The sequence below is a fragment of the Apteryx rowi genome, unplaced genomic scaffold (assembly GCF_003343035.1).
Source record: "Apteryx rowi isolate R43461 unplaced genomic scaffold, aptRow1 scaffold_251, whole genome shotgun sequence".
Taxonomy (NCBI): Eukaryota; Metazoa; Chordata; class Aves; order Apterygiformes; family Apterygidae; genus Apteryx; species Apteryx rowi.
Window position 1 is genome coordinate 151,277 of NW_020448875.1, and position 25,489 is coordinate 176,765.

Genomic DNA, 25,489 nt, shown 5'->3' on the forward strand with positions numbered 1-25,489 from the left:
GCGCCGCTCGCGGGGCGATGCCTCGCGCCGGGGATCCGCCGAGATAACCCGGCAGCCGGGAACGCCGCCGGCCGGAGCGCCCCACGTCCATCGGGTGCCTGCTGCTCCCACGGGAGCTTCCCCRGGGCTCCTCGCGCTGCCGAACGCCCTGGGGACGTGGGGGGGGGGGTCAGCGAACGGCCTCAGCTCGGCCCCGGCGCGCACAACGCCACGATCCGGCTCACCCGTAACCGCCACCAAAAAAAACCCCAAAATCATCCGGAAAATTACACCCCAAGCGCCGAACCAAGCCCCCCCCACCCCATGCACGGCTGTGCCCCGGCGCCGTTCAGAGCCGGGAGATCTTCGGCAGCGACGTGCCGTCGGGAAGCTTCTCCAGCCACTCGAGGAGGATCTCGTTCAGCGCCGCCGGCCTGGGAGGAAGGCAGGAACCTCGCGTGAGACCATCGATGCCCCCACCTCATCCCCGTCCCCTCCTCCGGAGCGGCTCCCGGGGGCCTGGTGCTCACCCACGCCGGATGCACCCGGACCCGGGACGGGAGACCACCTCCGAGGTGGCATCTCGCCTAGCATCCTGCTCAGCGCCCTCCCCTGCCCTGGGACATCCCGCGGACGCCTCCGTGTCCCAGCGAGGGGTCGGAGCTGGCGCGGAGCATCCCCGCTGCATTTTATTCTCGCGCCCCGCGCGGGAGAAGCCTTTATCCRCGCTGCTTCTCCCGGGTTTTCCACRCGTGCCGGGAGCCGCCCCGGYCGCRCRCACGGTACCTCTCCATCTGCGTCCAGTGTCCGCACTCCTCGATGTGGCCCCGGCTCAGCTGCGGGATCTGCGGAGCGGCCCGCGAGGGCAGAGGGGAGCTTCGTCGGCGCCGGGCTCTCGGCCAAGGCGGCTCCCCCTCCGCCTCGCCGATTCGGGAGCTCTTTCTCCGAGGGAAAGCCGACGCCGCCCTCTTCCCCCTTCTCCAGCGTTATCCCCCCCCGGCCGGGCCGAGCGCAGCCCCGCTCTCGTAGCGGCTGCAGCACTCGCTCCATCTCCTTGCTGCCGGGAAGAGCCCCAGAGGCATTCCCATGGCTCGGCTATTTAAGCGGGACCCACGGCCTGGGATGGCTCGGCTGCATGCCGACGATCCCGTAGCATCCCAGGGCACGGCGGCTGCGGGGATCTCCTCGGGCACCGACTTAGTGAGGGGAGAACATGTGCGCTTACCCACTCCTCCATGCCTTTGCTCATGCTGGGATGGAGGACGGCATCCTTCCCAGCAGTGACCATCAGCGCCGGGACCAGGATCTGCAGGGGAGACAGGCGGCAAAGGGAAGAGGGAGGCGGCGGATTTGCGCGAGGGCTCCTTCGCGCTCGCCCCACGCGCTCGCTCGCCCCGTTCCTACCTTCCTGTCCTTGGCCAGCAGAGCCCAGCGCCAGTTGGGCCGCATGTTCCGGTACCAGTTCAGCGGCCCTCTGCGAACCGGGCAGGGCGGAAAGAGGAAGAGCCAGAGGAACCGGAGCTTTACGGGGCCGTCGGCGCGAGGGCAGGACGGCGCCGGCTCGGGACCGCGGGCTCGACCGCTATTCCCCGCGATGGGGAAGCGGCGGAGCCCGTCTCCGGCCGGGAGCACCGCCGCTCCCGCCCCGAGCCGAGCTCTCACCTGAAGCCGGACTTTGCGAACTGCCGGATGTAATACTGCAGCGCGGGGCCGCCGAGGATCCGGCTCGCGGGACAGTTTTCCGGGAAGCCGACCAGCAGCCCTCCTGCAGGGGTAGGGGGGCAGCGAAGGGCGGAGGGCTGCCGGGACGCTCCGCGCGCCGAGCTCCCCGCTCCCTTCGCCTGTCCTTACCTCGCCGCTGGATGCCGTGGAAGCCGGGCGCRGAAGGCAGGCGGTCCTGCGAGGAGAGACGGGAAGCATCTCCGTTAACAGCACATTCCCTAACCCCCCCCGGCAGTGCCGTTCCCCCCCAGGAGAGCGCGGATAAGCCGAGGCGCCTCGCAGCCTCGCGGCCACAGTTATTTTAAACTCCAAAGGTTTTTTTTTTTTTTTTTTTTTTTTTACCCTGAAGCGACACATGAACGTTTCCAGCCTGAGCAGGAGGTTAATGAAGTGATTTGAAGCGACGCTGTCGGGGCAGAAGGGCAGCAAGAGCCCACGTGTGCTCCCAGTGGCACCGTCCGGGTCGTGCCGCCTGCTCAAAGCCCCCGGACGCGGACTGCGCCGTTCCCGGTGAAGGGCCATTCCTCCTCTGGCAGCAGGGCAGTTTTCCAGAGGTCTTATGGGTCCGCACTCAGCTTCAGCTGAGAGTCTCAGACAGGAGCGAGGCCTGTGCCGCTCACAAGGATGTGTTCACTCTGGTCCCTACTGATGGCTGTCTAAATGCAGACTTTGCAGACTTTGTATCCCTGGGTCACCCAGCCAGGCTGCGAATCGCTGCTCTCCCAGCCGRGCCCGTCCACACTCTTTGGCCCTCGCCTCTCAGGCCAAAACCCCCGCACCGTCCCCGTCCCCGTCCCCAGCCCCGCACCCACCTCCTGGCGGATGGAGCGGATCAGGGCCTTCAGGGTCCTGCCGATGTCCTTCTCGAGCTCTGCCTCCGCGACGCCCTACAAGAGAGGAACCGTGGCAGGAGACACCAACGCTCGTCCTGTCCTCCGGGACGCAGGTCCCCAGCGTCCACCGTATTTCTTTCGCCTCCGCGGCTGCAAGGCGAGTCTGAGGCGCAGAAGCTTTTTGCCGCTCACCGGCTCCTGGAAGTAGAACTGATAGTCGAAGGTGGGAAGGCTTCTCATCTTCTCCACTATGTCCACGCTGGGGTCCGCGGGCCRGTAAGGGGTGTTCAGCGAAGCCACGGCTCTAGGACGCAAGGGAAYGGAGGTCAGCTCGGGAGAGCAGCCCCGCGGCGCGCGGCGGTCCGGGGTGCCCACGGGGGTCAGCTCCACGGGACTGGGGGGTTTGGGGCGAAATAATGCGTTAACTCAAAAACAGGGATTTGGCCTCTATCGTATTGAGCCTGGGGGCTTCTCGGCTCCGCTTCTTGTCTCCATCGTGGTGGCCACCACGCCGGGCAGCTTGGTCCATCCCGGTTAAACGGGATGATGACGGGCGACCTCAACGCGATGATGGCAAACCCTTGGTGGGTTGGGATCGGGGGGAGCCGGGGGACCCACCTCACTCTCTCGGGGTAGAAGAGCGCCATGTTCCACACCACGGCACCTCCCCAGTCGTGGCCGATGAGCACAGCCTGGGCRATGCCCTGCCGGGGCGAGAGAGAGAGGCGGCACATCGAAATGTGAGACGTTTTAAGCGCCTGGTGCCCCCGGAGGAGAAGGCACACTGAGGTCACCAAGGTGCTCGAGACATGTCCCAAACCGGGGCCATCACCCCGATGGTCTGCATCGCTAGCGCTGGTCCTTCGGGGAGGAGGTCAGGAGCTGCTGGCCACCAAGACTGTCCTCACACCTGCAGAGGAGTCCGACCTCACCGTGCCCGGGGCTGTACCCGTCCCCAGAGTCACATCTCGAAAGGCACCAGGCAAAGAGGAGAAGACGTGGGCACCTGGCCCAGGGGAGGGGTGTCCCCCACCACACCACGAGCTCTCGCCCGCCTACCCGGGGCCACCGCGGCTCCTCCAAGCCAGGGCTGCCCCTGCCCGTTCTCCCCACTCCCGCGGAGGAACGGTACCCAAAATTCACGCATCCATATCCATCCCTTGGGACCTGCCGGGGGCTGAGCCCCCTCCAGCGAGGTGGGATCGGTCCTCCTGCCCACGCTCCCCCCGGCAGCCCCGCGCCGAAGCTGCTCAGCGACATTTGAGGGCTCCGCTTCAGCGCAAATATCAGCTGATGCCAAAAGTCACTTGTTTTCCGTGAACCTCCCCTGGATTGTCCCAAAGGGGGAACTCAACCAAATGGGCAGGGAGAGGAACACGGACGTCTGGAAAACTGCTGCCGGAAGGTCCTGGGCCCAGATTTCTAACACGGATGCCGACTTTAGGAGACGGGGCAGAGAAAACCAAGGCAGCCCGGCCAACAAGGCGAGGACGCGCCTCACACGGATCGCAGCATCCCAACTCCTCAGCTTCTCCAGAGGAAAAGCAAGACAAGGCTTGACTGCATGGACCCAGCATCTAACGGGGACAGAAAGGCAGCTACCAAAGAGAGGTTCAGATCTTTAATCTTGTGCAGAGGGGCACCGCAAAACCCGGGCAAACTCAACTAGGAGCAAAGCACCTGCTTGGAGGGAGGCTGAAGTCATCACTAAGAGCAACCAAGGAGGAAATTCCCAAAGAAAGCACYGCTCTTGGAGCCATCTCAGACGTGCTGCTCCGCTGCCCAGCTCCCTCTCGCCGGCCAGACGCAAGCCGGGCTCCAACGGGCCGTATCCGAACGGCACTGACCCCCCTTTTGCACCCACGCGACGGCACAGCGCCCCTTCTCCCATCCAAAAAATTGTCATGGAAGCACCAGCCGGTGCCTTCAGGCTCAACCGGGAGCCGACAGAGAGGCTTTGGGAGAGCTCTGCCTCCCCGTGCTGGATGCCTGCTCCAGGAGGGATGTCTCCATGAGCAATTCAGGAACCCAAACCACAAYGTCCGAAAAGGAGCCCAGGGAGAGACATGAGCCCCGGGGCTCTTTTCCCTTGCCGACCRGGCAGGATGAGGCCGGGCATCAGGCCAGTCTCAACTGGAAGAAAGCAGCATTTTTGCTGTAAGGATAACCGGGCAGCGGAGCCCCAAACTACCCGTTTCAGCCCCGTTTGCCACCAAGGGGCATCGTTCTTCTTTTYGGCTCAGTCGGCGTTTCCGAGCAGAATCCTTCGGAGGCAGCCGAGCCCGCTGCGCGCCGAGCCGCCACCGCTTGAAGACGCAACGCAAGCTGCGCCTGCTTTCGCCGGGCCCCTCCCACGCGCCCTCGAAAACATTCCCTAAATCCCATTCCCGCTCTGCTAAGGCCACCAAAACTCTGTTTCCAACCACAGGCGGGGAGGAGGGCTGGAAGCGTTTTGCCCAGCTCCAGCGTCAGCGCAAAAAAAGAACAAAAGCGGTCGAACGAGGAGCCCTTGCAAAATCGGGTCCTGAGAGTTGGTTTTTTTCGTTGTTTCCTGTTTTTTTTTTTTTTTTTTTTAAAAAAAAGAGTAGCAGAGCGTTTTCCGAAGGGTCCATCTTTAAGAGCTGGACGCATTCCCTCGGAAGCCATTTCACAACACGGCAAGGAAAAAGCCCTGCGGACCTTGGCATCCCTCCCCCCCCAACCATCGCACGCACTTCGTCTTTGCAAAGGCGCAGATATCAATCCGGCGCGCGCTCGCTCGCAGCGGGCCCGGAACGGCTCGCGGCCGCCCTAGCGCCGCTGTCAAGGCGGACGGACGGATGGACGGGGAGGGGCGCGGGGCGGCAGGATGGATGCAGCGGGATCGGCCGAGAGGAGGCGGCAATTTGCTGACCTTGTCATCCGACTCGCTGCACCGGGGGGGCTCGGGGGGCCGCGGCGCCGCGCGAAGGTCGGCGAGAGGGGATGGATGCAGGAAAAAAATGAAATAATAAACGGTGCGTGAGATTTAAAACCCGGCGCAGCGGGGCTGAGCGGCACGTTTCTCTCCAGAGCCTGGTCCCGCACCCAGGAGCCCCCCGTGGAGAGGGCAAAGAGCCAATTCCCACCCAGAGGGATTCGCCCCAGCCACCCTCCTTTGCACGGCACGGCCGGCAGCAAACGCAGACGCCACCCCGCCTGTCGCTGCAAGTCCCTGCGGGGACCGCGGGCTCGGGGAGGGCAGGGGGACCGAGGGTCCCGCTCCCGGGAYGCCGCCGATGGCGCGTCCCGTCCAACCACACATCTTCACTTCACAGGTCACATCTGCGCTTCGCCCTCTCCGCCAGCCCCCGGGAACCAGCCCTGCTTCAGTGAATTAAAAACCGGAGCCCCGGAAGCCACGTGCGCTCGCTGCAGTCTCGGAACGAYGCAAGGATAATTGCCGGAGCAGGAGCGAAGAGACCAAGATCGTCATCTCCATCTCTCATGCAAATGCAGCTCTATTGGCCTTCAGCAGAGGATGTATCAGACGCTGCACCGACACCAGATCCGATCTTTGCCGAGAGGCRGAATTAATCCACGCATCCACCCCAGCTGCTCTGCAAGTCACTTGGGAGCTGCCATGATTTCAAACGGGATGAGAGACGAGAGAGCTACACGGATCACCGGGGCCGCGTTCTCCTTGCAGCCCCCACTGCCAGGCAGCTCGGGACAACGACCCCATGGAGGAAGGCACACGCACAACAACGCAACCAGTTCAGAGCACMGTCGATGCACAACAGTCGGGTATCCGTCTAACAGCAGGAGAGCTATTCTGTCTCCATGCACTGACAGGAAGCTCCTACCCAATTTTGTCCAAGAGAAATGCAAAAAAAAAGGGAAAAAAAATCCCACTACGCAATCCAGAAGTGCCGGTTACTGGCTCAGAGTCCCTCTTCCCTGCTTTGCAAATATCCTGCTGGTTTACAAAAACACTACCGAGCTATAGACCCAGCCAGCTGATTTCCCTGCCCTCAGCAAGGACAGGAGGTCCTTGAGAAGGCATCCCAGTGCAGGACCTAATGCAGGCTCTTCCCAAGGATGCCTAGCGTGGTTCTCACCATGGACCTTGGGTCRTACGAATACCCCCACCCCAAAAAATCCCATCCAGGGCCAACGGAAAGCCAGGGCTTCGCTCGCTTCACAGCTGCCAGGTACCAGGAGCCCTCCCAGCTGGAGGACCATCAGCTGGAGTCCTCTGTGCATGCCGGTGTCCACACTACAGGCACACGGCTTGTTGCGTTTTGGCTTTAAAACGTGATGCATAGGAGGACTTAAGTACCTGCACTGGTGCTACAACTGTGGTTACATCAAGGTTTTTGACCASAGCTACCATAAAATCTCTGCCGCATGCAGAATCAGAGAGCTTAGGAGCTGCTCCGTCAAAGTCGGACCCCAACTACACCCACGTGGCAGGGAGAGCGAGGGGGCACTACCTGGATAGGATCCAGGAGGGAAGCAAAGGAGAAAAGTGAGCATCTGCTTTCCATTTCCTTCTGCCCTGAGCTTTGCCAGCTCACTGAATGAAGCAGCCAATTTGCAGGAGCAGGGCTTCGTTAACCGCTTGCTCATCACGCAGCGAAGGAACAAGCCGTAAGGGCAGGCGGGCGCAGACGCGCAGCCAAACCYTGGCAAGAGGGAAGGACAGATCGCAGGCGATTCCTCACCAGTTTGTCCAGGAAAATTGCCAGATCCTGTGCAGAGGAGGAGAAGGGAGAAAGAGTCAGATCTCTTCTCCAGGACCGTGCCCACACTGCCCCAGACCACCCCCCTCCCCAGTGCTGGACCCCACAGATCCAGGCAGCTTTAGGATATAGCAGAAGGGAGGGGATGGAAGGGAACGTGCCGGGCTGGGATTCAGGGAATGGGATAGGGGCAGCTCATCCTCCGAGCACCACCTGCTCAGGAGACSCTGCAAGCCTCCTCTGAACAGGGACCCCACCCCACACCTACACGGATATTTCGAAAGCAACGGGCTCGCGCTGCACAAGATCTCCCTGGGTTTTACACCGTGGCTGAAGGCCTTGCAGGCAGATCTGGGACATCCATGCCGCGGCTCAACCAGAACGGCACTTACTCTGCTGTCTGGGCTAGGCGAATTACCTGGCCCAGGGATAAGAGCAGCCCGAAGACTTCCCYTCTGTCTCCCCCACCTTCCCCCAGTCCTTTCCCACCGCTCCCAGGGATGCACGGTCCAAGCCTTCACTCTGGGACTCCAGCCACAGTCTCCCAACATGCACCCATTCATTTGGGCCGTGTAATTCTGCTACGGCTTCTCACCTTGCATATTTTCTCCTGGGAATATTCTTCTATGTCTGCAAGAAAGATGTAGTTTGCATCATTTTAACRTTCATACATTTCTAAGGAGGCTAAAACTGCTAGATTGCTCTCATCGTCTCCCATTGCCCCAGCTGCATCTAAGGTAACATCGAGCCTTTAGATAAGCTGAGGATGCCACTGTTGGTATCGGTGGAAGTGCCCAACTCTCCCATGTTTCCAGCGAGCACGCGCTATCAAACTCGCTCAAGCCACAGAAATTTGAGCGATTGCACTGACGCAAGCAAACATAAGGAGGCAAATCTGCCCCGGCTGGAGGTAAAGCCTTCTGCAAGCGGGAAGGAGAGGAGAGCAGCAGCAGCTCGATGGAGCACGCGGCCACGGGGCAAGCCGCTCGCAAGGTCAACCTGCGACCGGGGCACTCAGCTGCTCCTCGTGGTCCGGCGCCGTCTTGCTGGAGCAAAGGCAGGTGCTGGCAATAGCCGCGGGGCTGGAGACAGCCCTAGGCTCTGGGGACGAGCCCTGGAAACGACCGTCGCGTGCAAGAGACCTCCCTTGCCGGGCTCTTGGCGAAAGCCGAGGGGAACGGGGCGCTTCGGCCAGCGCCACCCGCTAGCTCTTGGCTGCCCGTCTCACTCCGGCAAGCCTGGCCCGACGTCTGCCCTCGGTTAACGAAAGAGCAATCTGCTAACGAGGGCGGCTGAGCCCCCAGCAAAAGGGCTTCAAGCAGCCGCCCGCGCCGCTGTTTAGCGCTGACGTTTCTCGCTGGCGTTCAGCGCCCGRGCGACGCGCAAGCGCCCCGGAGGCAGAGGAGCCGCTGGAACAAAAGAAATCCGCCGCGCGTGACTTGGATATCACATGACGGCGCGGTTCCAAGCCTCCGGCAGAGACAGGCTCCAAAGGCGAAGTCGCAAGCGGACTCCCGGCTGCTGGGTCAGAGCCACGTGAAAGCCTCAAGCAAAGCAGAAGGGGAGGAGGCTGCAAAAGAACGGGGTCGGTGCCGGCTGCCCGCAGGCAGWCGTGCAGGGATGGCGCTGGTCAGCATCGCCGTGACCCCTCCTGGCTCCGAGCAAGGCATGGTGCCGGGCGTCTCACCCGCACCCCGACCTGGGGGTGAAGGGGCTACCGGCACCCGCAGGCTCCGAGAGCCGCCTCTCGCTGGGGTATCTCCGGTCGCCTCCGGAGAGGGCGGCTCATCGCCCAGCCGGTGAGCAGCGCCGTGCGGATCTGCCCGAGAAACCCGGGGCCTGACTCTGTGCAGGCTTGCTGCAAGGGCTGGTCCGGCTGCACAGCAGGGCCTTGGCCAAAAGAGCCGTATGGAAACACATGGAGGAAGGCGGCGAGGGAGAGACCTCACCACATCAGCTCAGCGCCCAAAACATTGCTGTGGTGCCAGCGGTTTCACCGGGATGCCGCAAGTGGGTTTGTCTCGGGCCAAAACCCTCCCAGATGCATGAGGGCTGGAACATCTCAGCTGCTCCTTGGATGCACCCAAGGCAGGAGAGAGGCTGCCCGAATGAATTCCCTTCAAACCAGGAGAGGACAAGACCACAAGAGGTGTGGAGGGAGCGAGCAGAGACGCCGCAGTCCTGGGTTAGCAAAGGGGCTCAGAAGTTCACAGCGAAGTTTTGCAGTCTGCTCAGAACAGAAACYGGGTCACCCCACTCTCCTCACCAAAAGGAAGCACATTGCAGTACCTTACATTGACCTAAACGCCCTGGATTCACAAGAAGACTGGGTGATCTCCCCTGCAAAGCTTCTGCCAGTCCCCCACCTCCAGTCATCTCAACAGAAAGCMTCTCCAGATTCAGCCTGGACATCTCCTTGTTCACCCTGGCCGCGTGACTGCCAGCTATGGCCCCGTCCCGCATCRGGATTGGGAGATCTGGGGAAGATCTTCTCCTCCTTCTCCTTCCCCCAGTGGGGACACCCCAGAGAAGACGGGAGACCCAACTCACCCGGTGGAGCCGTGGAGTCTCCATAGCCCTTCATCTCCAGAGCAATGACCCGGAAGCCAGCATCAGCCAAAGCAGGGATCTAGGAAAGCAATGCGCGCCTTCAGAAAACACAACCCCCAAGGACTTCCCTCTCCCTTGAGTCAGAGTTAGCCACACTTGTCCACACAACAGTGTGCTAGTAATGCCCATTATGGATGTCCTCTAAAGGGTTTTAAGCCCAGACACGGGCCGGTGAGGACGTAGTACGGGGATGAATATGCCAGGGCTGCGTCCCCCGTCCTTCAAAGCTCAAGCCAGGCTGGAGGGGCAGCCCAGGAAATCCCAGGGCTGCACGGGAGCACCGGCTGTGCAGCACCAGTCCCTCTCCCTCGCAGAGCATCACGCTGCCAGCTCCTCGAGAGAAGCCGGCATGCCAGAGGATCACGCTCAGCCAATTTCCTAAGACTTCTTGAAGCAGAAATGAGTGGGGCTGGCATGGAGAGCGTGCTACTAATGCCACAAGGTCTCTCTGCCTGTGGAAACAACCCCGGTGTACGACTCTGTGCAAGCAGAAGCCCCCACGCCTGCCCCTCTTCCAGGACCTGGTAGCTGCTCTCAGCCTGGTCAAGACACGGCCAGCAGTAACTGTGCTGACAGCGGGTTGCACGAAGCAAGAGATGCAAGCGAGCGGCAGAGGGATGAGAAGCCAGTTGCCCCCATGCAAGGTTGGGCAGTCCCCTTCCTCCCACCCATCTCCTCTCCGGGACCTGCACCCATCCCTTACCTGATACCTCCAGGAGAGCCAGGATTCAGGAAAGCCGTGACAGAGGCACACGACGGGGCCGTGCCCCATCTCCACGAAGTGCAGCTGGACCCCGGGCTGGAGAGGGGACAGAGAGCCCTTACCAGCAGCACACGGCTCAGCTTAATCCCGCACTCCGAACCCACCACCTGCACGCAGCTCAGCCGCAAGGCTTGGGAACCCGTGACACCGCTCCCGGCTGGTTTTTCCTGCCTCCCCTGAGCCACATCAGCAGATTTTGGCACCGGGGGGAACATCTGAATGATCGGGTGGCTCTGCACAACCCTTCCAGGAGCAGCTCGGTGAAGACAGAAGATCGTGCATGAGGGTAGACAACCCAATAGCACTTTCAACCAGCTCCTGCTGGAGTATCCTTGCACGGGACCCAGCATCCTCCCCTTCATGTCCAGCTCCTTCACCCCTCGCTCCCCAGAGCACTCGAGCAGCCCCGCACCAAGACAGCTCCCTCCACCCTACCCTGATCGGCACGTATCCATGGCTTATGTTGATCGGATCACAGGCCATCGGCAGCGCCTCTTCTTGGCCCAGAAGCTACGGGGCAAAGAAAGCGAGCTGATTTCTGGGGCAAACACTGAGCCTGCTCTGGAGCACAGCAAGCGCATGGTATTTGCGCTGGAGGAGGACTTCTCTGCCTGCTCAGCCAGCCCTGCTTCCGTTGGGACGCCTGCGCCTTTGCGACGGACGTGACCCAGCAGGTCTAGGCCATCGCTTGCACATAGGATGAGCTTACCGGGGTTTTGGCAGGACAGCAGGAAAGCAGAAAACACGAAACGACAGGCAGACACAAGGGGCAGATGGCAGGGAGCCGCGGGTCAGCAACAAGCCCGCGCTCACGCGGCTGCCGGAGCTCCTGGAAACGCTGCGCTGGGGTAACGCAGCCCACGCGCGCGCCGCACTTTGTATTTCACTGACGTTGCAGCGGTCTTGCAAGCAGCGAGCGGTTTTATGCTACGTTTGTATTTTTATCTCCCTGGTCCATCTGGGGACAGCGAGACCAAAGGTTGCGGAGCGATCCCTGCAGCAGCGCTGAGCCGTAGCCGGCAGGCAGGGAAAGCAGGGGAGCTCTGGGCAGAGACGGGAGCGACATTGCACCTCACAGCTCTTGCAGACGCAGGAGAAAGCTGCGTCCAGGCCAAGCGGAGTCAAACACCGCTCTTAGGAGCGCGCTCGGGGGCATCACAGCCAGCCGTGCCGGGAGCCAGGGAGAGCACCGCTCGAGGGTTCATCTCACAGCACCTCCCTGCCTTCCCTCGTCCTGCTTCTTCTTCCCACCAGCTTTTAAAATCCACAGCTCCACCTCTCATCCTCTCCTTCCCGGGTGCCCACACCAGATCCCAGAGCAGGGCAAGTCAAACAGCTCCCGCCGGGGATCTGCTCCGGGGCGACCACTAGCTGCTAAGATATACTTACAGCTCCTCCACATACTGAGGCAAGCTCTGCTCCCTGTGCTACGCTGCAGCAAGTTTGGAGGCAAGGCCACATCGTCTATGGAAGGACTTGTCCAGTTCCTCACCTTTCCACTGGGCTACAGCCAAGCAAAGGTACACAAAACCTCCTCAAACCCAGTAAAGGAGGATCTAAGGTCATTGCTCCTGGCTTTGGAGAACAGAATCTAGATGCCCTGCTGGAAACAGGACGTGGGCAGTGGGGCACCCGCAGGTGCAGAGCACCCATCCTCAGGAGAGCAGGGGACAGGAGACAGGCAGGGCACCCATCCCCACTACCTGCCTGGACTCCGGAGAGCTCCTGCAGTTCCTTCAGAACAGTTTCCGTGTCCCTCACGAGGATGGTGGCCATGCCCATTTGCCGGGCCGGCTTCAAGTTCTCACCGATGTCGTCCAGGAAGATCACCTGCAGTTAAGCCAGGGAGAAGCGGGGTCAGCAGCCGCGGGAAGAGCTGCAGCGGGTTTGGACYGAGACACCTCAACAGTGGTTAAAGACTGCCGGGGCGAGCGGTGGTACCTCCTGCGGCTGCGCCTGCAGCGCCTCCAGCGCGTAGCTGTAGATTCCCGGGTCGGGCTTCCGCATTCCGATTCGGCACGACTCGATCACCAGGTCGAAATGTCTCCGCAAGACGTTCATCAAGGCGGCCGTGAAGAGCCTCCCAGCGCTGTCGTCAATCCAGTTGTTTGTGAAGACGCAGGTCTTAAATCCTAGGAGAAGGCAGAGCGTTTAACAGGCAGGCGGGCTACTAACAGCGGGAGGGTTTGGGAGAAGCCTTGCTTCTTCCCCCCCCTTGGGCTCTCGGGCGAGCGTTTGATATCGCCTCTCGTTTCTCTGGGGCAAGAGCAGACGCGTCGCTCAGCGCTTCACGGCCTAAAGACTCCAGCTGGCAAATCTCCGTTTGCACGAGAGACCCCGGCGCCGCGGCGGGCGAGGGAGCGAGGACGCCCAGCACGAGCCGGGACGCAGCAGCGCGACTTTCGTTCGCTGCAGCTGGCTGAGGGCGCGAACGGCCGCGCTCGGCGGCTCCAGCGGGAGCCGTTTTAAGAAGTTGGTGTCCTCAGCGGTTTCCAAAGGGAAACGGCAGATTAAGCGCACGCTTCGGTGCAAAGAGCTTAGCGTAACGAAGCGAGAGCGCCCCAACGCCCAGACAACCTACAGGTGCCGGGAGCATCAAGCACCCTCCGGTCCTGCCCGCAGCAGCAGCTCTGCCTGTCCGGCCTCGCCGCTTTTAGCAACAGAGCTGGGAAAATCCGCAAGACTTGAGATGCCGTTGGAAAAAAAAAAAAAATCAAACCAAATCAAAAGTTTCGCGTGAATCGCAACGTGGGTCTTTCTTTTTTTTTTTTTTTGGCTTTTGCAGTCGGCTGCTGAGCTTATTCCAAATTTGCTCTTCTAGGAAAGCAAGGCTCAACCTTCCCAGCGYGGGCAGGACGTGATGCAGAGCTCGGGCACATCGAGGAGCCCCGGACTGAGCCTGAGCTAATGAACTGGCCTCCCTTCCTCTGCAGCTGCGTTATCTGTTAGTCGACGCTCTCCCGCGGGATTTGGAGCGTGGCGAATAGCTACAACGTTCTGCTAATTGCTGGCTCGGTGACAACATGCCTGATTTATCTGGTACCAGCGCTCAGAATATGTAATTAGTCGGACGCTGCGAAGCAACATCAGGAAAGTGCTTTGAAGATGGAAAGCACCGCCGAAGCAGCGAGCCCCAAAATGTCAYCGTTCGGAACGGCGTCAGCTGGCGCTCCGGAAAGCGAGCGCCGCGGGAATCAGCAGCGCACCAGGGCCCCGGTCCCACGGGAGCGCTCCGAGCGCGGGGCTCAGTGGTGGCCGCCGTCTCCATCCCGGGACCAGGCGAGCCGCGGGAAGGCAGCGCGAGGGGCCAGCTCGAGCAAGCTGTCCCTCCATCCCCAGCCACCGGAGCATTTTCAGCCTACGCGTGGGAAACTTCACAACATCACAAGGCGGAAGAGCATAAACTTCGGCCTCGGAATGGGAACTATTGGGAACCACCGGCGTGGACCAAGGTGGGACCCCGTGGTGGCACCGGCTGCACTCAGGAGGGGAGCAGCCGCCGTTCAGCATCCCTTTCCCCAAACGACGCCGGGCACCCACCGCTCCTCCGGAGCGCCCCGGCGGCCCGCAGGAGGGGCGTGTTGATCCTCCCTTTGGCTGCCATGCTCTCAAAGGCCCGGGCGACGGAGAACGTCTTCGGCAGCGGGACCCCCGAGGCGGCGGCGTGCTTCCTGCAGCCCTCTTCCAYCTCCGAGAAGAGCTTGGAAAGACGCGGACAGTCATTCGAAGCGACCCTAGAAATAACGAGGCGCCCGGAGCACGTCCCAGGCACCCGGCTGCTTCCCGAGGGGCTGAGTCGGAGCTGCCCGCGCCCCATCCGAGAGGCGGGCGACGCTCGCCGGGTCTCTCCCCGAGCCGCCTGCTCACCTGGGACAAGCTGATCTGCCCCCTCACCGCCTTGGCGTACGGACTGTCGCTGCCGCCGTCGAACATCACCTTTTGCAAGAAGTTCCTAGAAAGCAGGGGGGGGGGAAAGAGAGGTTGGTCCTGGGGCTGCCGCAGGATGGGATGGGATGGGACGGGATGGGATGGGATGGGATGGGATGGGATGGGATGGGGAGGAAGGAGGCGTCGGATGCTGCGGGGAGCTGGAGGCGCAAGCGCACGGCCACGGCTGGACCAGACCAGGCAGCCCAAGGGCACAAAACACGCTGGAGGTGGCCAACAGCTCGGGACATCCTTGAAGTGGGAACCTTACCTAGTTTTTTCCCTGTCAACACCGCTTTGCTCCTTTTGCTTTTTATTAGGAATTTTCCATTTGGAAACCCGCAGCGGCAGCTGTAAACAGTCGCACCGCAACTCTGAAATGCTTTAACCACAAGCACAACTCCTGCCCGCGCTTTGGTGCCCACCTTCTGGAGGTGGATCTCGCCCACCTTCTGGAGGTGACGGAGCCCGTGAGCAAGGAGGGAGCATCTCCTTGCACCTCCTGGATGTAGGCATGGGTGTGCGGCCCCACACCTATGAGTCAGCCCTTAAAATGCTGTTATTTAAATGGATATTTAACAACGTATTAGTTGGAGCACCACCTTTCCTTTCCAGCTTCGTGCATCAGGGCTGGATGTCCCACCAGCAGCATAAGTCAACCCTGCTCCCTGCTTCCTTTTAAGACTTCAGCGCATCACCACTTCATTAAAGAAGCAGGAGATATTTATCTCAGCTCTGTCCATTTATTTCCTATGGCAGCTCAATTACTTTGCTCTGCAGAAGCCTCTCAAACACGCGAACAGCGAGATTTGCCAGGGGAAAAAAAAATAATGCGAAGAGCAAGGTATTTTGTAGGCTCTAGCTAAGGAAAAATAATTCACCCTATCACAGGGCCACAGAAGGCTTTCTCAGGCAGCAATAAAACAAGATTATAGTCGCTGGCTTTAGGACAAAGCACTCCACCAAGCCGACAGAAGCGCGAGTCATTTAAAAATAGCGGCTTTATGTGCTCCAGCAATTGTTGCCACCTTTTTTATAACATGAAGCAAGAAGTGTTTTATTGCCTTATAATCTAAAAATTTATTGCTCCGTCCACTCCACGTGCTCCAGCAGGTTTTTTTTTGTTTTTTTTTTAATCCCTGCCCAGCCCCCTCTCTGCAAAGCCCAAAACCGACAGGGTTGGGCGAGAACCAGTTTGAGCAGCCGATTGCAGCCTGCTGGGCCGGGTCCAAAAACCGGAGCGTTTGCCGAAGACCGGCAAAACCGGAGAGGGGAGGCCGGTCCCCGGAGCGGTGCCGGAGGATTGCGGCGGTGTCGAAGGCGATCGCCGCAGCCGAGCCCGGGCCAGAACGTGCACCGAGTTGTGTCCGTCAGCATTGCGGGCGCTTTTGGAAGCCTGGATGTTTAGGGGAAGGGACCGAACGTGGGGGAGTGAGGAGGGTCCCCCCTGTGTCACCCCCCCCCGTGTCCCAGGGGGACGGGGACACCTTAGGACAACACCTGGAAAGGGGCCAGYGGGGCCCCTCGGAGGGGACGGGGGACCCCCAGGCTGTGCCCCAAACCCCTGCCATGGACCCCCAGCCTACGTGATGGATATTGGCCTGGACCCCCCAAATCTGTACCCCAAATCTAGGCCTGGATCCCCTCAACCTACACCCCAAATCCAGGCCCGGACCCCCCAAATCTTCACCTCTCATCCAGGCCTGGACCCCCCAAAACTGCACCCCAAATCCAGGCCTGGATCCCCCAATTCTTCACCCCAAATCCTGGACCCCCAAATCTGTACCCCAGATCCAGGCCTGGACCCCCTAAATCTTTAACTCACATCCAGGCCTGGACCCCCCCAAAACTGCACCCCAAATCCAGGCCTGGATCCCCCAATTCTTCGCCCCAAATCCAGACCCAGGCCTGGGCTCCCCTAACCTGCACCCCAGCCTCAGGTCAGGGACCCCCAGCCTGCCCCCCAGCCCCAGGCGGGGCCCCCGAGCCGGCAGCCCCGTCCCCAAACTGGGCTCCCTGCGCCCCCCCGGGGTCTCTGCCCCCTTCCCCGACCCAGCCCTGCCGCGGGGCACGGGCGGGCGCCGCACACACAGCATTGCCGCCTCGTCCCCACGGGCCTCCAGCGGGGCTGCGGCCAACAGCCGCGCGGGCGGGTGGGTGACGCTGCCGCTGCGCCGGGCCGGATCGGACCGGGCCGCGCCGCGCAGCCCGGGCCAGGCCGGGCCGGGCAGTACCTGGGCAGGGCGGAATCCCGCTCGCAGGAGCCCAGGAAGTGCTGCAGGCCGGGCCCGAAGAGCACGCCGCCCAAGTCGAACAACACGGCCCGCCGCGCCATGGCCGCCCGCACCGACACCGACACCGACACCGGGGCTCAAACCGGTGACCCCAGAAAGCCGCCGCCGCCACGGCCCCTCCGCCGCGCCGCAGGCCCCGCCCCCAGGGGCGTCGGGACACGCCCCCCAGGGCGAGGCCACGCCCCTGCGCGGATGACGCCGCCCTGGGTCCTAGAGCCGTTCCCCTCCGCTGCCCTTCGCAGGGGACACCTCCCCCGGACGCCTGGGTCCCACCAGCACCTCCCGCCCCGGCCCCACGGGGTGTGGGACCTGCGGACCCCACACGTGGGCGTTGTGGGACCCCCCGCATCTCCACCCCCGCCGCCCAGCCTCTCCTCCAGCTCCCTGCCCACACTGGCTGCAGGTTGGCATTTTTTTCCCCGTAATCCCATTTTCTGCTAATTCTGGTGAGCCCCTGACCTCCTCCTGTGCCCTCCGGGCTCCTGTGGCACCCCAGGACGTAGCAGCACCGCTAATCGAATCTGCATGCTTCATTCCTCCACTAACGAGGGGCCAGCTAACAATTCTTCCTCCTCGCTGGCTATTTTTATAATAAAAATGAATTTCGTCCCTGGCTCCCAGGAGACCCGTCCAGGCCTGCCTTCATCGCGGCTCTCTCCTGCCTGCGGCCCTCTCCTGGGTGGATTCTCGGGGGTCTTGGAGGCGGCTGAGCTGGTGCTTTTTATGAAATTCACTGGCTTTGAGAAAGCTGTTGCTCCGTCGAGCAGCGTTGAAGCAGCCCAAAGGGGCTGAAGGCTCTGGAGGGGAGCAGATCGTTAGCGACAGCTTCGTTAACGATGGGAGACAGAGGGCAACAACACCTCTTGATTCACTTAGCCGCTGCCGTGCTCACGGGTGCTGCAGGTGTGCAGAGGACGGGGGCACCCAGCGATGGGTGCAGCGACCTGCCGCAGCCTCCATCTCCGGAAGACAGTCAATTTGAGGATGGAAAAGGGAAAACATCCCGCAGCCCCTTAGCAGAGCCGTGTTACCCCCCAGGCGTGATTTATGCAGCCCAGCCGGCCTGAAACCTGCTCTTTCCGCCCTAAAAACACAGCCCTGGGGCAGCRGCTCCTGGCTCCGGATGGCGCCGGCGGCTTTGAGCTGGAGCTCGGCACAGCCGAGCGAGCGGCATGCCTGGGATGCGTGCCCGGCATGCGTGTGTGCGTGTGTGTGGTGTGTGTGTGTGTGCAGGGAGGGACGGCCCTGCCTCGCCGCCTGGGACGGCTGCCGCCGCTTCCTGCAGGGATAAGGCTGCATTCCCACCGCGGAGCGGGTCGCCGAGCGCTTCGCCACGGTAAGCGAGGACCTTCACAGGGGCGGGAGGGACCGGTGGGCCCTTGGCAGGCTCGGCACATCCCATGCCCTCCATGAGCAGGTCCCGTTGCCTTGCTGTGTGTGKGGGGGGGTCTCCCACCGGAGCAAAAGGGAGGGCAGGAACGGGGATGCGCAGAGAAAGAGGGAGCAGTTTCGCTGCAGAGCGCGTTTCTGGGCGGCGCGAGGCAAGTCCTGCCCCGTGCCTCAGTTTCCCCGCTTGCAAAGTGGGATTTGCCATCCCGCCGCCGCAGAGCGCATCGCTGCGGGAACCAGGAGGGTCAGGGCACTCATCCCCTTCCTCCAGGAAAGCAGGTTTGGGAGGGGGATGCAGCCATCGGAAAGCAGCTTGCAAGGGGGGGGAGGCTGCCCCATCCAGCGGAGACTCCGGGGAGCCCGGAGGAGAGCCAAGGATGGGGGGGATATTGGGTCTGGTGGGGGGGAACAGGGGAAAGGAAGCGCTTTGCTGGCCTGGCGCTCCCGTCGCTATTTCCTTGGGAGCAAACGAAGCCAAAACCACTCAATGTGGAGCAGGAAAGAGGAGCAGACGCAGCCCAGCCTATTTCCAGCACTGGTTTGGAGCCCCGGTGCCAGCGAAATGCCAGCAAAGTTACGCCTTACTGAGACCGGGCCAACTCATAGCAGGACTGGGCTAAACCTCTTGCTTTTAGCTGCCTCTGAGCTGAAACCGGCTGGAACAGCACCAAAGACAACCCGGTCCCCGCTGGGGAAGCATCTCCAGCCCTTTCCGTGGATGGATTCCCAGGAACATCCGCTCTTATCGCCCGGGGACCGCCGCGCCAAGCCGGCAGCTGGTGTCGGGGCGTCCCTCCAAGGCACGTTCCCTCCTCGCCGCCGGCTTCGGGCTCGTCCGCTGCAGCCCTGCCGTCGGCGAAAAAACAGCTACCGAGCAGACCGACCTCGGCGGCCGAGAGGCAGCCGGTTTCGCGGCGTCTCCCTTTCGTCCCCGCCAGGCACCTCCGAAGCGCCGGCGCTCCCGGAGGCTAAGCCGGGCGGGATTTGCAATTTGCCCTCCGGTTTAGCTCGCCCGCCAAAGCCTCGCAGGGCAGCGAGGACCGGCCGGCGTGGAGGCAGGGCTCCGAGCCTCGCCTGAGAACCGAGGAGYTCGTTGCACCCAAGGACTCCCGTTGCCTTGGCTCTTTCCTCGCCTCCCACCAGTCGCTTGCGCTGGTTTCCGCACGGTTATTCCAGCTCCATCCCGGAACAGCTGCCAGCGATTAGGGGGGGAAACATGAGAGCGGAGCCTCAGCCCGGYGGTGGGATTTGCATTCGCCCCCTTTTCTCCTTCCCCCCCCCGGCTGGGGACGTGTCCCCAGGCTCCGCGCRGAGCCGGGAAGCGATGTTTCTCTCCCAGGCGGAGCGGGCTGCCGGTTGGGATGCAGCGAAGCCCTCTCGCCCCCGCGCCCGGCCTCGCCGCCGGGATCTGGCACCCGCGCCGCTGCGTCGGCGCCAACTATTCGGAGTGGCGGTTTTTGAAAGAGCCCGATTGTCTGCGTCCCCGCCGGCCTGGCATCTCCCGGTTTTCCACAGCCTGGGAGCCGAGGAGCAGCTGGGGGGGGCGCCGGATGCAAGGGGGGGCACCCAGYGGCAGCATCGGCCTCCCCCAAACCCTCCCAGCCCTCGCCGCGCCGCCTCCGTGCCTCAGTTTCCCCCTCGCCGGGTGCCGGGCGATGCGCAAGGGGCCCCATCCCGCTTCGGCGTCCCCGCTGCCCCGGGGCGATGAGCCACGTTTCGGGGAGAGCCGGGCACGGCGCCTCCGAACCCGAGGCCGAAAACGCGGGCGGCGCTCGGGGCTCTGCCGGTCCTTCCGCAGCCCGCGTCCCTGCGGAGCGCGCGGGGGCGACCCRAGGCCGACGGAGGAACCCGAAGCGGGACCCGGTGTCCATTGTGATACGCGCACGTCCCGGGGGACACGCGCTTCCCTAGGGGCTTCCTCCGCCGAGGACTCACTTTGGCTGGGCAAAAACCCCCGGAGTCCTATTTTTTGCAGGATTAAGGAGCAGCTTGAAAGCATCGCAGTTAAAAAAATAATGAAATCGCTGCCCGTTTCCGGGCCCTGGCTTTGCGTCTCACCTTCCGGCCTTTGCCCGGGCCACCGAGGAGGCAGAAAAGCACACCAACCGCACGGAAAGACACATCTGCCTCGTTTAAATTCAATGGATTCTGGAGTGGGGTCGTTTTGAAGAGAAGTAGGTCCTGGCATTAAAAAAAATATATCTTTCTGGGCAATGCCAAAGAGTTAGGTTTTTTTTTTTCCTCAAACCTGCTTTAGTTTAATCCCCGTGAGACCCAGAACCAAGCTCTGCCTGTCTATCCCGGGTAACACAGCTTCACCCCGCCGGGAGGACAAATCCAGCCTAGGTGCATCGGTGCCATCGGTGGGGGACGCCCGAGCCCRGTGGGGACCCATAGGGTCTCCAAGGGCCGTGCCTGGCTCTCCGCTTGGCCGCGGGGCCGGCGAGGATGCCGATGGGGCGCGTGTCTCCCRGCAGAGCTCTTTGCAACGAGCATTTTCCTCTCCTTTTCTCGCCTTCCCGGTGCTCTCCCGCACCCGCGATGCACCAGCTCCGCTGGGATGGGGAAACGCAGAGGCAGGTTTATCGCTGGCGCTGGGCAGAACATCCCGAAAACGCTTGGCCCAATCGGCCGCGGCAGGGCGCTGAAGCTCCTCGTCTCCCCGCAGGACACCATGGTGCCCCAGGGCGCCGCGTGGTGCTTCGTCGTGGGGCTGTGGGCGCTGGTGCCCGCAGCCCGTGGGGCGCTGCGAGAGGGCGACGTCGGCGCGGCCTCGGCGATCCGGATGGACGAGGCCGGACGCTACCTCGCCGAACCGGGGGACCCCCGCGGAGGCGCCGGGCGCTGCGGCCTCACCTTCTACGCGCCCAGCCCTTGCAGCCCCCGCGGGCCGCCTCCGTCTGCCGCCACCCGGGACGAGCTGGACCRTCTCAAGAACCTCCTGCAGGACACCAGGGCCAGCTTGAAGGAGGTGGAGACCGCGGCCAAGCTGGAGGACGGCCCAGCCCGCTACCGGGATATCGTCACCGAGGCATTGCCTGCCATCCAYGGGGCTAACCTGGAGTTTCAGGAGAGCCTGGACAACGTCCGCAGGGAGCTGGAGGCGCACGTGGCCGAAGCCGATCACCCACAGGTGGAAGAGAAGAGGCAGAAGTAAGTGTCCGAGCTGCCACTGGAGCTGGCAGTGGTGGTGGGGGGGGACGAGCCGGGGACACGGGGTGGAAAATGCTCCTCTTGCTCCCTGGAGCGAAAGCGCTCGGGAGGATGAAGGACCCTGAACTCCGCGGGTGGGATCAGCCCTGGGCTGCAGACACCCAAACCGGGGCTCGTTCAGAGCACCCAAGGGTGCCATCAGCGGTCCCCGAGCCCTTGCAGCACGTCCCACTTCTCTCTCCTTTCCTAGTCCTTGTATCTCCCTGTSTTTATCCCTGCTTTTAACCCAAGCGGGGCAAAGCAGAAGAGGCACAAGCCTTAATTTAAGATTACGAGAACRGCTGCAAAGGGGCCGGCCAGAAGTTCTCCTGGGGCACGATCCCGCTCGTAAGCAGGGCACGATGAGGGAACAGCGGAAGGGAAAGGGCTTGCCGTTCGTTAGCGATTAAAAAGAATTAGCGCGGCCGAGCCGCGACGTGACGGTGACGAAGGGGTTCGCCCCGCTCTGCGAGGCGGGCGATCCCGCCAGGATTTCTGCAAGGAGCCCGCCGCCCGCTCGCTGACGCCGAGCCCCGGCTCTCTCGCCCCGGCAGGCTGCGCGAGGGCGTGCGGGTGCTGGCGCACGTGCTGCAGCTCACCGGGCGCCTCGCCGAGCAGCTCGACGCCGCTTCCCGCCACCTCCAAGCCGAGCTGAGCCGGCGCCTGCGGCGCTCGGCCGCCTGGGCTGCGAACGGCGCCGGGGAGCCCTAGGAGAACGGACGCCGCCGCGCCAGGCTCTGCCGCGCTCCGCCTCGCTTGCGCGTGCTGGTAGGACCCCGTTCTGCGCCAGCCCCGGCCCGTTTCCGCGGATCCTCTCCTAGGGATGCTCGCTAGCACCGCGAGCCGGGGGCTGATCCCACCGATAGGGATTTTGCAAAACGGCCTCAGCGATGCTCACGCTGGAGGAGCCGGGCGTCCCCGGCGAAGGGCGGCAGCCCGCTCCGCGCCGCCCTCGGAGACGCGCTGCCCCGATCCTCCGCCAGGCTGCTCCGCTTCCCGCGGCGCGACCCGATCCGGCAGGGTCTAGCGCCAAGCGTTTCACCGCGTTTTTCCTGCCGGAGCTCGGGGCTGGGGGCGGATGAGCGCAAAGGCACCCGACCGGGTCGAGTGGCACCGGAGCGCCTTGGCATTCGCCGTCTCCCCTCCGAACCGCCGGGCAGCGAGAAGCGTTCTCCCGCTTTCCCCCTTATCCGCACCGCGGTTTTTTGGCGTAACCGCTCCGGGGAGCRAGCCGAGGCCCCAGCCCTGCGGCAAAGGCTCCCGGCGCCGCTGAGTCCATCCCTGCTCGGCGCTGGGTGTTTTCTGCCTCGCGGGTCTTGGCGGGCTGCGTGCAATTCTGCTCCGGTTCTTCCGTGCGAGGAACTAGACGGACCCAGCGTGCAACCTCTTGCCGCAGACCTCCTCCTCCCCCCCCCTTCGCTCCTCTCCGTAGTGCTTTTCCCACACAGGCTCCCTTTTCCGATAGCCGTTTGCAACTAGCTGGACCCGCACGCCGACGTCCAAGGTGACGACGTCACGTCGCTTGCCTGGCCTGAATGCCGCCAGCCCTCGCCCGGGCTCCTGGGGCTCCCCGCTGTCCGGGAGCTTGCTAAAAACCAACCCCAGCGAGCCGGATCCAGGCGTTTTGGGACTCGGCTCTGCCTCGACGGTGAGCAACCCGACGTCACGGCCCGAGGGCTGAGCGAGGGTCGAGCCTGCCTCCAGCCCCGGTTAATCCTTTAGCCCGGACGCGGCGCTCGGCGCGCGTTATCCCGGCTCACTGGTTTGGAAAGCCTTTTTGCTCCTCGGTCGCTAGCGGCCGGCACCTCGGTCCGAGAGCAGAGACCGCGACGGGGGGGGGTGGGATCGCTGCGGATAAATGCATGCGGCAGGAGAAGTTGCAGGAAAGCATTGGATCACACGCTGCAGGAGGACTGGCCAGATATAAGTCAAGGCTGGAAATTAGGGCTCTCCTAGCCTATAGGTAGCACCGGCCGCTGGAAAACAGCTGGAAGCAGAAAAACCCTGCTGGCAGGAGGCTGGAGGGCTYGGGGAGGGGGACACACGTGCCCCCGTACGTCTGCGGTGCAAGAGCCTCCACCCCAAGGCCGGGCAAAAGAGGGAAATACCCTTGGGCTTCGCCAGCACTTTTTACGGAGCTGCAGCCGGCATAATAAAGACGCGTTGCGCTGTACCAGGCGTCGGGGAGCATCTGTTATCCCTGCGTCTGCGTTAGCTCCGTGCTCCGCTGTCAAGGGGGAAAAGGGGAAACCACACGCTCGTCTGCTGTCTGCAGCGCGATCTGCCCCTCCGCCTCCGAAATAGCTGCTCCGGTGGCTCCGGCAGCGTTTGGATCGCTCCCCCGGCCCCAGGACCCCGGACAGACCCGGTGTGGGATCCCAGCCTGCCCCGTCCGTGGGGTCTCTCCAGGCTTGGAGCCAGCTGGTCCTGCCGCAGCGAGCGCTCGCGCCAGCCGCCGTCTGGCCCCGGCTCCGGCTCCCTCGCATCCCCTGCCAGGAGCCAGCGCCGTTTTTCCCTCTCCAGCAAATCAACAGAGTTGGCTTTTTTTTCCCTAATTAATTCGCCGCAGTCTTACCGGACACATCTTTCTCCCTAATTCCCCTGGTCTCGCTTTACGCACCGGCCGATCCAGGTCAATATTCCCAGCTGGGAGCGCAGGGTCCCAGGCAGGATCTTGCAGCACCCAGGCACCGCCGGCTTTTCCCAGCTGACTCCAGSCCCTCCAATAGACCTCGCTCCTTCGTCCTCCCTCCCCGTCGTGCCAGCTCCAGGTGATCCCATCAAGCATCTTCAGCCACCAAACCCGTCCGCCTTCGCCACCAGCTCCCGACGGAGCAGGGAGGCGCTGGATGCCGGGGCGCTGGCTCCGCGGTCTCTTCTGCTCGCGCGTTTCTCGTACCGAGCACCCCGAGGACGCAAGGACGTCTGGGCCACCACCACCCTGACTTCAGCCAGGGCCGCGCAGAGAAACTCGGGATGGGGTCCGGCGTCAGGCAGCGCCACGGCGGGGGGGGAGAGCGGCGAATTCAGGCCCCCTCCACGCTGCAGTCTGCCTCCTCGTTTGTCTCCCAAAAGGAAGGAAGCAAACAATTCTCCAGGTCCCCCAGGGCTTGAAATTGCAGCCCTGGGCTTCATTTGCAGGAAGGGATGCAGAGGYTGCGCATTAAATTTCCTAGCAGGCAGGAAGGAGAGCGACGGCTCTGGGGAGAGGGCTGAGTCTTCACCCAGGAGGTTGGTGAGCAGCGGGGAGATCGGCGTTGCCCATCCTCCTGCAGTCAGAGGACCATCCTCCCTCTCAAAGTAGCCCTGTCCCGGTCCCGTGGYGGTCCCATCCCTGTCCCATGCTGGTGCCCAACCTGTGTTTGCACCCTGCAGACCCCATCCTCATCCCGTGTCAGTCCTCATCCCACGTCTCCACCACATAGACCCCATCCCAGTTCCATGCCAGTCCCCATCCCAGGTTTCCACCCCATGGACCCCATCCCAGTCCCATGCCAGTCCCCACCCCACATTTCCACCCTGCAGACCCTATCCCAGACTCTTTTCAGTGGTGTCCAGTGACARGACGACAGGCAACGGGCACRAACTGAAACAGAGGAAGTTCTGTCTGAACATGAGGAAAAACTTCTTTACTGTGAGAGTAACGGAGCACCGGAAAAAATTGCCCAGAGAGGCTGTGGAGYCTCCATCCTTGGAGACACTCAAAAGCCATCAGGATGCAATCCTGTGCAACGTGCTCTAGCTGACCCTGCTTGATTGGGGGGTTGGACTAGAAGATCTCCAGAGGTCCCTGCCAACCTCTTCTATGATTCTGTGATCCTGGTCCCATGCTGGTCCCCATCCCACATTTGCACCCTGCAGACCCCATCTCGGTCCCATCCTGGTCCCCATCCCACATTTGCACCCTGCAGACCCCATCTCGGTCCCATGCTGGTCCCCAAGCCACATTTGCACCCTGCAGACCCCATCCTGGTCCCATGCTGGTCCCCATCCCACATTTGCACCCTGCAGATCCCATCCCGGTCCCATGCTGGTCCCCATCCCACATTTGCACCCTGCAGACCCCATCCTGGTCCC

General features: G+C 62.6%; 1 protein-coding gene across 2 annotated transcripts; it reads right to left on the bottom strand.

Moving 5' to 3' along the window:
• Positions 1–6: 6 nt before the first annotated feature.
• On the bottom strand, positions 7–16,901 carry EPHX2 (epoxide hydrolase 2). 2 transcript variants are annotated; one of them, XM_026066971.1, is made up of 19 exons: positions 16,772–16,901; positions 14,478–14,562; positions 14,151–14,310; positions 12,552–12,742; positions 12,318–12,440; positions 11,046–11,120; positions 10,551–10,646; positions 9,788–9,866; positions 7,833–7,867; positions 7,220–7,246; positions 3,153–3,238; positions 2,727–2,838; positions 2,514–2,588; positions 1,831–1,876; positions 1,642–1,744; positions 1,384–1,453; positions 1,205–1,285; positions 766–824; positions 7–413 (listed from the first exon to the last, which is right to left on the bottom strand). In XM_026066971.1, exons 1-19 carry the CDS (start codon positions 16,870–16,872, stop codon positions 329–331), a joined length of 1,689 nt encoding a protein of 562 aa, XP_025922756.1. In that variant the 5' UTR covers positions 16,873–16,901; the 3' UTR covers positions 7–328. The 2 variants fall into 2 exon arrangements, with proteins under 2 accessions (XP_025922756.1, XP_025922758.1); XM_026066973.1 differs by lacking the exon at positions 11,046–11,120.
• Between the last annotated feature and the right edge of the window lie 8,588 nt (positions 16,902–25,489).